General features: G+C 47.3%; 1 protein-coding gene across 4 annotated transcripts in view; it reads right to left on the reverse strand.

The window, feature by feature from the left end:
* The window catches only part of Gpr26 (G protein-coupled receptor 26), an 88,693-nt gene that overhangs the window by 61,313 nt on the left and 14,920 nt on the right, over window positions 1-12,460 (reverse strand). For 3 of the 4 annotated variants that reach the window (XM_052714771.1, XM_052714772.1, XM_052714769.1), the window contains exon 3: window positions 9,884-10,080. In XM_052714771.1, coding sequence (XP_052570731.1) covers window positions 9,884-10,080 — 197 coding nt within the window. Of the gene's footprint in view, window positions 1-415; window positions 10,081-12,460 lie in introns of those variants that run through there. The other variant, XM_052714770.1, reaches the window with a different exon arrangement.

Below are 12,460 nucleotides of genomic sequence, written 5' to 3' on the forward strand. Positions count from 1 at the left end.
ACCATGCCAGACACCAGCCCCTCAATCTTAGACTTCCCGGTGTTCAGTGCTGCTCTTTGCACATAACCAGTTTCAAGTACTCTCTTACAGCAACACCGAATGGTTTAACACACATTGCATTTGGAAGCAGTAGAGGACAAACCTCTCCCATGACAGGTGTGTTTGTGGCTACTGTGAGTTCACACAAATTAAGGAGAATGCCTCAGACTCAGAGCTGCATGAGGCCAGAGGCAGTGACAGGGTGCAGAAATGAGAATAGTCTCAGAAGGCAAGAGAAAAAAGAAAGACAAATGTTGGTGCCACCATTTCTGACTATTAGCATATACACAAAAATGTGTCCACACTACGTCAGCCAAGTACAGGTGAGTTTTTTTTTTTTTTTTTTTTTTTGGTTTTTCGAGACAGGGTTTCCAGGTGAGATTTTATAACAGGAATCTTTATTGGACAGAATCACAATATATATAATTTCCCTTGTATTAACCATCAATTCTATCATAAAAATATATTACAACATTTGATATATATTCACAAAACACAAACCATTGTAAACAGAGCAGGCAGCACTGGCCTTGGATTCAAATCTCTCGAGTCCCATTTCAGCAGAATACAGCTGTTGGCAGGTGAGTCACAGGGAAGGTAAACGTTGCCATGTTGGGAGACAGAGTAGTGGATACTTAAAGATAAATGGAGCCACAGTTTCGTTCATTAAACTAGAAAGCAAAGTTAAAACTACAAATGACGTAAGTATGACACTAAACTTTTGATTCTTCTGGTGCTCAGTGTTCGGCTGTTGGTGCTGAACTTCCACCACCCGTGGCACACACTTACAGGCGTGCACGCTGGTGGGAGGAGCGTAGACTCTGCAAACACGAGCGTCTCCACCCATTTTCCTCAGACCCTCCTGGGGAGGACTGCAACACTGTAGAAACCCATCGAGCACTGCCAGAAATAGCTTTTACCTTTCCCAAATCTTAGTTTTCAGAACTTTTCTTGAAATGTTAAGACATAAAATGCATTTCCTGGTAGAATTCTAGCCTTAGCCTTGCTGGATGCACTTGACACTGCCCAGCTGTGAGGACCCGTATGTCATCTACTGGTGACTTTCTGGATGCCTCAAGCTATGAATGACACAAGCCTCCTCAGCTGCCTTTGCAGATAGCCAAAGCAAGTGAAATGCATGAAAACATTGGGGTGTAAAGCACTGGTCGTTAGTGCCCTGGTGCCCAAGAGCTTCCAGGATGGCACACTAGCAGTGGCCTCCTACCAGCTCCCCTCTCATCTGTAGGAAGTGATGCTTCTTCTACGGGATACTGGGCAAGGAAAATCTACTGTGCTTTCTTGGGGAGGAAAGATGGACATGGCTGATAGTGTCTAGTCTCATCCACTACACAGGATACAACACCAGAGGGAGAGTTATATCCACCCAAGAGCATCCTCACCAAATGAGAAGCCCACACATTCAGATGCAAGATTTCAATTCCTTCTCCCAGAGGTGCCTAAGAAAAGAACTCGATCCAATCAACATCGAGTTAACTGCCCCAGGAGGCGGGGAGGCAAGGCAAACTACCCTTTTGACTTGCTGTTTGCAACTCAGAGCAACTGGGTTTTCTGTAGGAGACCCTAATGGGGCTGGCGAGACACCAGATCCCATGAATGCCCCTATGCGCCAGGAGAAATTGTGTTTACACATTTCTTGTGAAACAGGATTGTTGAGGTTTGGAATCATTTCAGTTAGCAAGGAAACTTGGCATTCGAAGCTTTCTCAAGCAGGGCGGGTTGGTTACTATTAATAATTCAAGGAAAGGTTTGGCAACAGAGGAGCTGAAGAAAGGCAATGGGAGGTTGGGCCCTGGGGGATTGGGTGTTGGGGATTTTAGCCAGCCTGAGCAATTACTATGATCTGGTTCCAGTCACCCGGACACATTGCAGGAATGTCATTGTGATGGCCTCTGACCCCTTCTATTCCAAACTCGCTCTCTTTGGGTGTTGTGGAGCGTGGTTGAAGCCTGAGACTACCTGTCTCCAAATAGAGATTCTAGGCCCTTTGAAACTATCACATCATGACCTCTGCTTCCATACTAGGGAATAAGTCTAATGGTGACTATGTAGACTTACTGGGCACGTGTGAAGGGACATGGGAAATACCATGTCGCAGTGTTCCTAAGAGCATACACATCCTAGGGGTACACATAGGTCTTTGACTCTAAAATATCAATTGTTTAAAAAAAATCCTTAAATATTGGTGTGCATGATAAAACAGAGCTCTGCTGCTATTGGTTTGATTCACATCTGACTTTTAAATGTGAAGTATGTATTTACATGACACATTGCAAGAATGAACTGTTCATTCCCCTGCAAAGGAAGGTGAGGGTGTGGAATGCCTAATAAGTGTGAGGACAACCCTTGGACCATGGCTGTGCCACTGTACACCATGCTGTGTTAATTCTTCCATTTGCCCCTGGGGATTGGTAGCAGTAAGCCTCGGCCTGCATGGATATTAATTGTGTCACATTCCCCTAGAGAAAATGAAGACACACATTTGTCCCAACTTAGGATATCATCAGAGAAGGTGCTCAAAGAGAATGTGCCTGGGGGCTTAATTGTAGCTGTGTGGTAGCTCATGCCTGCAATAGCAGCACCCAGGAGGCTGAGGCAGGGGGATTGCTGATCACTGTAAGATAGGCTACAAGTTTGAGGCCAGTGTGGACTATATGGTGAGTTCAAGGCCAGCTTGGACAACCTGTCTTAAAAATAAGCAAATAAGTAAGTAAGCGAGTAAATAAATTATTAAACAGAGGAATGAACGCTATCATTAAAATGAATGTTGGCTTGGTTGCATACCAGAACTTGATGACGTGACCTTATTGCTGAAAATACTACACACATTAGTCACAGGCCATGGTAAAATCAATACTGACCAAGAAGCTTCTTCCTTTGTTGGCTAGCTCTCATAGTACTGGAAGGTGCTATGCAGGCTGCTGGGGAAATGTCATCAACAGTCTTAGCCATCTGTGAGTCTGATAACTATGATAAAAGACCAACATGGTAAGATTTTCCCATGAGTACAATAGTGTCACAAATGTTATGGGGTAACAATCTGAGAAGTCATGTTTGGGGAGTTTCCAGGCTCCAGGGTTGTGTGCATGAGAAAGTGTTGTTTTGTACATTTATACTATTATTTTGATAAATGGAAACAGCATTAAACTGCCCTCTTAATGTGTATCTTTCTGCTCATAGATTAGTGTGCCTTTCAGACCTCATCAGAGAAGTTTCCTTATGCAGGGGATGGTGGTCAGTGGAGAAACTCAGAACTGGCCAAAGTGTGGAGAATAAATGACCACAGAGTGCACAGTCAACAAATAGGATATCTGTGTCACACACACACACACACACACACACACACACACACACACACACACACACACACACACACCAATAAATAAATAAATAAAATTTTAAGAAAAGAAAAGAAAAGAAACTCAACATTGGTCTCTAGGATCTCACTTCCCTGAGCCTTCAGATTGGGCAGTTTTCAACCCTCAGAGAAGTCTATTTTTGCAGTAAATATAGTTTAATACAGAGACCCACAACTGGTCGAACTCCAGAATGTAAGAGACTCATAGCGCACTCAGTGCTAAATAAGACATCTATGTGACACCTCCTCCACCAAGGCTCAGGGACCATCCTTGAAGAGGGAGTAGAAAGATGGTCAGAGACAGAGGTTGGGAGGACTGCAGCAAACAGATGTCTTCTGGATATGACAGTGACCCATTGTACATATGAACTCCCGGTGGCTGTGGCTGTATTCACCTGCATGAGATAAAGCCAGTCGAAATCCCAGCGTGGATCAGGGAGGGGGTTACAAAGCCCCACTGCTGTGGGATGTTCTGTATGGCAAATGCGTTGCTCTGATTGGTTAGTAAATAAAACACTGATTGGCCAGTAGTCAGGCAGGAGGAAGTATAGGCAGGACAAGGAGGAGAAGAATTCTGGGACGTGGAAGGCTGAGTCAGAGACACTGCCAGCCACCGCCATGACAAGCAGCATGTGAAGATGCCGGTAAGCCACGAGCCACATGGCAAGGTATAGATTTATAGAAATGGATTAATTTAAGATATAAGAACAGTTAGCAAGAAGCCTGCCACGGCCATACAGTTTGTAAGCAATACAAGTCTCTGTGTTTACTTGGTTGGGTCTGAGCGGCTGTGGGACTGGCAGGTGACAGAGGTTTGTCCTGACTGTGGGCCAGGCAGGAAAACTCTAGCTACACCCCACTCTCTGGCTGAGGAGCTATTGGCAGTGGTGACGGCTGAAGGGGTAACAGTTTTCTTCTGAGGTCTGGCCCTGGGAAGATTGGCCATGCTCTGGTAGACAGCCCTATTACCCCCCACACACACACACACTGGCAACACCACTTGAACTCAATGGTTTAAAAAAAAGAGTACATGAAGTTGGGAGGGAGAAACAGTTTCAGGAGAGGGGTGGAAAGAATTGGAGGGAAGGACTAGGTGGCAAGTAAATAAGTAAATAAAATATTTAATTAAAATGAGTGTCAATTCCCTCCGAATGAATTCAATTCCTTTGCCTTTCCCCTCTCCCTCCTTCCTTTCCCTTTCTTCCTTTCTTCCCTCCTGCTTTTTCATTCTTCTCTTTTTGGATAGCTAAATATCTGTGGATTTTTCTCCCTATCATCTTTTTTTTTGTTTTCTAATTTTGTTCTGACTCCAAGAACAGCCACCTTGTTGGCCACAGATGGCATTCACTGTGTCTTGGGAGGCACTGCCCACTTCTGAGCAGCCCCTGGACAGTGTTTCTGAATGCACACTAAGCCCCACCCTACTGGACCTTTACCAGGCTGGTCCACATCTCCTACATCTCACCCCATGCTGCAGCAGCAGCTCTGGCCCAATGCCCACTGCCTCTGCAAGGTCTTCTAGGGCCTCCCGTAAACAGTGCTGAGCAACACCCCTTACCTAGGCCCACATAGACACTCATCTCCTCCGGGGGCCTGCCACAGGAGACTCGGGCTTACGGAACTATGGGGTGACAGGCGAGAACTCCCACAGCTCTTGGTCAGATCCAGTTTTACCACCAGCCACTCAGCAGGTCATTGCAGGAGCCCATTCTTTGGACCTCTGGCACTGAGCAGTCCCTAACTTCTGGTGTCTGGGTCAGGCTGATAGACACCACCTTAAGCTCCAGCTGTGTCCTCTCTATATGCAGGATCACTGAATTTTGACAGCTCCATTCCTCAGGACCCATGGCTCCTCCCTTCTGGGAAGCTGACTGCCCAAAGTGTTCAGCTCCTTCGCTTCACTCTGTGCTTGGAGAAGGAGCTTAGGAGGCCTTCTAAAGACGGGAGGAAGAGTTTGGGTGGAAGTGGAAGCTGGCAAAGAAGGTAAGAAACTTACAAGGCAGGCTCCCCGGCCACACACACAAATTCCTCCACTGAACCTGTAGAACAAATTGGAGATTCCGAGCTCTTCCCTCTCTCCCCACCAAAGGCTCTTCACATCATCTCCATGTGAGTCCTGACAAGTCAGGGAATGAGAAGCCTCACTTGGGTCTTGGGGGAATACTGTAGGCTACTGATGCTCATGAAGATGATAGACCAAAGTTTCTCGAAAGTGCAAGTTGACAAGGAGTCCTCGACACCTAAAACACTAATCGTGTAGTGTCCCTGAAGAGGGGCTATCCCTGCTGGGACAGAGTTGAAAGATCACCTGAGTCAGCTGCCTGGATCCCAATATATAGATCATAGAATCCCAAGTCATGCCAGCTTACCTGAATTCACCTCTGAAGGGGGAACTCAGGAGTTCATATTGAAGCACCTCCTTTGGTGACACTTGGGGATGGGGATGTTTAATAGCCACTGTCTCCACTCAGACCCTCAGATTCTCAGGAAGGCAATGGGTACCTCACAGTCTCCAGATCTTTCCCCATGGTGTTCATGGGCTGGATGATATGAACTGATCCATATAGTTTCTGGCACCTTATAGAATATTCTTAGGAAAATCAGGCAACTTACTTAAGCCTGTGTTAAGGTCAAATCCTGACAACACACAGCCTTCAGGTTCATCCAACAACCACATCACAGCCAAGCACAGATGACTACCTGCATCTAAGCCTGGGAAGGAGTGACAGCCAGGACACAGGCTTGGCTCTATTCTGTCTACCTTCTTTCAAGGAGAGAGAGACACATTAAAAAAAAATCTCACAAACACAAGGCAAAAGATTTATTGCTCACTTTGATGGGGGCCTGAGCTGAGCCCTGGAAGAAAATATAATAGAAAAAAAGCCGAGGAGGTCACCAAGCCGTGCTTGTCTCCTAGTTGAATGTAGACAAATGTCTATGGGGGATGAGCTAGCCAGACACCCAGACATCAAGGGCATACCATTCAGCAAGCATCCTGTATGCCCCAGGGCCCCAGGTTTCTGAGACCCTGACCTCCAAGGAGGGGTGCAAGAGAAATGCAGATGGGGCCAGAGAGATTATAAAAGGGAAGCAGTGTGTGTGAGACCAGAACTGAGCCCACGGGGTGGATTTGGGATCTGGAAGAGGCGTCTCTATAGGCATCACTACCAAACTTCACAAAATGGTTTCACCTGCCCAGTGGCCCTCACATGCAAGCTCAGTGAATGTGACTCTGGAAACTAGTGGGAGTCAAGCAAGTCATGGAGACCTTTCACCTTGGGAGACAGAGTCTTGTTTCATATACCTCATGCCTGAGAAAACCACACATTGTTTGATGAATTCAATAGCCAGAATGAGGTAGATCGTTCAGATGGGAGCAGTGACCGGGGGGGGGGGGGTGTGTTTCAGAAATGTGCAGAATGACACTAGATGTTTATGGGAAGGCAATTGCTGCAGCATCGGCTGGTGCCCATTGCCAATGGAGCCGCTTCCTTCTCGCTTCCCTTGGGGTTTTCAAGCCTGTGCCTAAGTGATAATGAAAACTCTCCATCAATGGGCTTATCTGGGGTTCTTGTCAGTGGCACGATGCCAATGTAACGGGTTTTATTAGATGGTAAGCAGTTTCAGAGGCATAGTGAAAATTACAGCATACAGCCTTCCGGATAAGTGGTGTCGTGGGTGGCAGTTCCTGCTTCTTAGCTAGGGAAGGGACAAAGAGATCTCGTTGCAACTCAGGGTGCAATATGTTGCCTACACAGAGTAAGCAGAGAAAGGATTTGTAGGGTTACTCTCCCTCCGAACCAATATGGGAGACGTGGATGCCCTAAATCGCCTTTCCTTGTCTACTGACCTCACCCTCTGGGTCCCCATCCCTGTCTTGCCCAACTTCAGCAGGATTTGTGTGAAAAGGGAGGAGATTATTTTGTGGGTGCTGTCTTGGGTCCCTGCTTGATTTGAACTTCCCTAGCACTTTGAGTATTGGGACAACAGAGGGTAGACACAGCTGCTCTTTGCTAGGAAAGCTATAGAAGTGACTGTTGTGATTTGGGCTAGATAGGACTGAATGGACTCGAACCACGACGGTTTTGTTCCAGAAAGAAACATGTGGCAGTGTTGTGCTGGTAGATGGGAGACAACCAGCTTGGGGGAAAGGCCTGATTTACAACACTTAGTTATTCTGAGTATATAAAAACTTCCATCATGGCTAATTTCAAGCTACCTGTGTGACATCCCTTGTCACAGGAGGGAGGGAGTGTACCTCACCAACTCCCCCGTAAGACTGGCTGGGGAGAGATGGGTACAAAGTCCAAACAAGTATCCTGAGGAGTCCCCTCTGGACCCCAGGTTCTTTTTCTCTGTCAAGGCAGGTGTGAGCATACCTCTCCCAGCAATGGGAAGATATTAAAGTCCCCTTAGATATTACAACTATCTCCATGGAAACTAAGAAGCCCGACAACACTAAGCCTGATGGAGCTGTTTTCTAAATGAATTGCCAAGAGTTAATGATAGTCCATCTTTTCAAATAGACAAGCAGACATTTCTCTGTCTTTAACTACTGGGGCTGCCTGGCAGGGAAGACCAACATTCTTCAGACTGGTCCCTGGTGGGTAGTTCCCTCTGTACTTCTAAGACTAGGATGTGTGGAGCTATAAGGAAAGAAAGATCCTTCTGACCTGATGGCTTCCCACCCTTTCCACCCAGAGGAGTCTCCTACAGGGCCGAGAAACAACTGCTCTGAGCATTCTCAAGTCAGTCTGAAAGGATAAGATGGGAAGAAGGCATGGACCGTGTGTGTGTGTGTGTGTGTGTGTGTGTGTGTGTGTGTGTGTGTGTATGTGTGTGTGTATATGTGTGTGTGCGCATATGTGTGTGCATGTGTGTGTGCGCGTGTGTGTGCATGTGTGTGTGCGCATATATGTGTGTGCGCGTATATGTGTGTGTGCATGTGTGTGCGTGTGTGCGTGTGTGTGTGTGTGTGTGTGTGTGTGTGTGTGTGTGTGTGTGCAGGCATGTGGGGACTAGAGGTCAATCTCAGGTGTTGCTTCTCAGCCACCATCTGCTTTGTTCTTTTCTTTCTTTCTTTTTCCTTTTTTTTTTTTTTTTTTTTTGAGATCTGTCGCTGGCCTGGAGCTCACCAGTTCAGCTAAATCTTGGCTGACCAGTGAGCCCTGGGGAGCCACCTCTCTTGCTTCTCCGGTGCTAGGATTGCAGGTGCACGCCACCATGTCCAGTTTGCTTTTAGTGTGGATTCTTGGGGGTCAGACTCAGGTCCTCATGCCTGGTACAGTAAGCATTTTACTGGCTAAGCTACTTCTCCAGTCCTTAGTTTTTAATGAGACCTAGACAATGGCTCCCAGTGGGTTGGCATGTATATTATAGAAACAGCATCCTATACTAATTGCTCTCTCTCATCAGTGGCACAAAGCACTCTTGTGGTGACCTTGGACAACCCCCACTTTCTCAAGACAGAGTTACAGAATGAGGGTCATGAACCATGAGGATAATGGTACCCAGTATCTGAAAACTAAGACTGCATCTCTGTTATGTCAGCTCCTGTGCATCCACCTCACAGGATGTGATGGGCAAGATGTCTAAGACAAGAGGGAGTCCTTCCTACCAACTCAGATCCCAGATGGGGAGGTAGGACAGACCGGACACCTTCTTCCTGCTTCACTGGGCTCGCATAGCTATGGCATGCAAATCAGAAGAAGGTGACTTCCTTCTCAGATTTCAGAGACTCTAACATTATCTATTACCTGTCTATTGAGACCACTTTCATGCTACGATTGTCAATACACGCAAACATCAGTTTGTTTGATGGAAGAGGGACAAAAGTTGAATCCAATTTATCATTCCTAAGACAACTGGTAGGCAGCAAACTGGTTGTTAAACACTTCCCCACTGAGTGCAGAGCCCAAAGGTGTCAGCTGAGCACAATGTAGTCGGCACCAGCTAGATAATATTTGGGTTACAGCAGCCACCACTACCAAGTGGAAAAGAGAGGCCATATTAGATCTGGGGCCAGATGGCCACAGACAGCCTCACTTTCAGCATCACTGAAATGTCCTTTGGAGCATGGAGCCCCATGACCAGTGGTTAGCAAACAGGTGAGCGTCATGCCCTACACCTGCCACCAGCACTCTGTGTCCTTGACAGTGACTAGCCTACCATCCTTTGGGAGGCCTTTGGTGAGTCTAAATGCTCAAAATACACTCCCAAGAAGAAAAGTCAGGACATGGCCCATGGCCATCCTTTGGTGATGGGACAGTCTGATAATCTACCCTGGAAGAGCCAAGAACTTGTTCAGACATCAACAACACTGCAGTCACCAGGCAAGGGTGGCAGTTCATGTCCATCCAGGAGTCCCAGCCCACCTCCCTTTGCTCTGTCCACCTCATCCTGAACTCCCCAGCAGGAGAGTGGTCCTTCATTCTGACACTGGCAGAATATTCTGGCTGTGAGAGTCACCTGTGAGGCCCACAGAACGGGAGCGGATGGAGCGTCTATTGAAGATCCTGTTCAGAAGATCCTTGCAGCTCCTACGGTATTGGTGTCGAAGCAAGGAGTATACGAAGGGGTCAGATGCAGCCTTGCTGTAGGCCAAGCATTTGGACAGCACACCCCAGTGGGAGCCGATGGGTGCTGTGGAGAAGAGTTCCACCAGCCTGTGGAGAGATGGGAGCGTGTTACTGAGGGGCATGTAACCATGTCAGGTAGCCACAAAAGCAATAATGATGCACACGGATGAAAATGATGGCAACGGGCATTGATTAGGTACATACTCTAAGATATGACAAGCTCATGTCCCCAAGCTCATAAGGGCCATCAACTCTAAAGGCAAGATTTAAAGCCAGTTCCACCTCTCCTTCTGACCCTGGGCTAATCTTAACACTCCGTAGGCCTGCATGTCTTGCCTGTAGAGTAAGGAAATCAGATGGGCTTGTTTCTGTGATCTTTTAATCCATGAGAGTCCAATTTGGCTCTGCCTCAAACTCAGTTCCGCCTTCCTGAGGAGTCTGTGTGGGAGGGAGGGCTGAGAAAAAGCTTGGCAAACTTTCTGCAAAGTTCCAGGAGAGCATCTGCCAGTGAGCAAGAGCTCTTCTTAGGACTGGGGTCCTGATGGCCTTGATGACAGAGCAGTCAGGAGACCTGAAAGTGGCCATCATCTACTGAGGAGGGCAAGGCAAGATCCATCCTGTGTGTTCAAGAGTTCAGTTCTTCGAGTTCTCCTGGTAGCCATGGACCTCACTGAGCGGTGTAAACCACAGGCTTCGAGGGCAGTAAGAATTCCTGGGTCCTCACTCCTACCCCTGATCATCATTACTCTCTCCCAAGTGTTCCCAGCCCCACTAGTCAGACTTGAGAAAGTATCTAGCATTAGCATAAGTTCAAAGAGACCCACAAAACTCGGAGTTTAGAGACCCTAAATCATCTCTCCTCCACTCATTGTCAAATGAGGAAGTGGAGATCCAGAAAGAAGAAGGACAGCTGCAAGCCTAGTGTCTGTTTCCACCCAGGTTCTGGCAGCTGGCCACCACCTGGGACATCTCCAGGAGAGCAGGCAGTGGTGGCCCTCAGCTGGGTGGGTTGCTTGGGAGAGGGCTCAGAGACAAGAGGGACAGAGGGTCAGCTGTGACTCTGCTGCCAATTTGGTTTTCCTAGAGAGTGTTCTTGGGGTTGAGATTGCACAATGGGTCTTTGTTCGAGTCAGTTGAAGGAAAGGACAGGCTCTGTGTGGCATTCCCCACCAACAGACCTCATCCTGAATGGATCTCTAGTAAGTCCGTTCTGAGGGTTTACTTGGCTTATACTTCCATACGACTGACTGTTCATCATCCAAGGAAGTCAGGATAGAAGCTCAAACAGGGCAGGATCCTGGAGGCAGGAGCTGATGCAGAGGCCATGGAGGGGTGCTGCTTACTGGCTTATTCCTCGCGGCTTGTTCTATCTACTTTCTTATAGAACCCAGGACCACCAGCCCAGAGATGGCACCACCCACAATGGGCTGGTCCCTCCCCCATCACTCACTAATTAAGAAAATGTCTACATCCTGATCTTCTGGAGGCATTTTCTTAATTGAGGCCCCCTCCTCTCAGATGACTTTAGCTTGTGTCAAGTTGACATAAAATTACCCAGCTCTCCATGTGATGCCAAATCATGTTTCCCAAATGGCCTGTAGTCTATATACTGTTGAGGTTGGTCCTAGCATCATGGCTCTCCCCAAAGGATAAGTAGGGGTGTTTGTGTGTGTGTGTGTGTGTGTGTGTGTGTGTGTGTGTGTGTGTGTGTGTGTGTGTATGCAGGTACGCATATGAATGTGTGAATGCATCCATGGAAATCAGAGAACAACCTTAATGTGTTCCTTCCTCAGACACCTTTCACATTTTATTTGGGACAGCAGGGTATCTTGCCGGGCTGGAACCTCACCAAGCTGGCTAGGATAACTGTCCAGCAACTTTGCGGGGAACTGCCTGACTCCATCGCCCATTTTGTCCTTGCTGAGGTTACAAGCAAACACTGATCCACCCAGCTTTTGACATGGGTTCTGGGGCTCTGAACTCATGATTTATGATTGCGTGGGAAACACATTGCTGTTTGAGCCATCCCTCTAAACTCCCCAAAGGAATTTTTTTAAATGATCAATTATCAAACCATCCAGCAAGATCAAAAGTAGCACTTGGGGGCTATGTAGGGTAAAATTATAGTATTTGATTCCCACAAACTTTATCTGAGGTCTGGACCTCCCTCAGATAATTTCCAGTTTGTGTTTCCTTTGGACCAAGCTCTCACTGTGTGTGCTCTCTCGTCTCACAATAACCCTGCAGAGAAGGCCTCATTCCCATCTTACAGATGAGGCCATTGAGGTCCAAAGAGTTTGAGCAGCAAGCCAGGGTCTCCAGTCAGAGAAGAGCAAATCCACCCTCTAAACCTGACTAAAGGCCATGCTGGGACCTGGATCTCAGCATTGCAGGGTGACAAGAAGCACTTTAGGGACCTTTTATCCCCAAGAGGCCCTTTCCATGAAGTCACGATTTGCTGTTTTAA

The sequence above is a fragment of the Peromyscus californicus genome, unplaced genomic scaffold, assembly GCF_007827085.1.
Source record: "Peromyscus californicus insignis strain IS unplaced genomic scaffold, ASM782708v3 Scaffold_4__1_contigs__length_199733344, whole genome shotgun sequence".
NCBI lineage: Eukaryota > Metazoa > Chordata > Mammalia > Rodentia > Cricetidae > Peromyscus > Peromyscus californicus.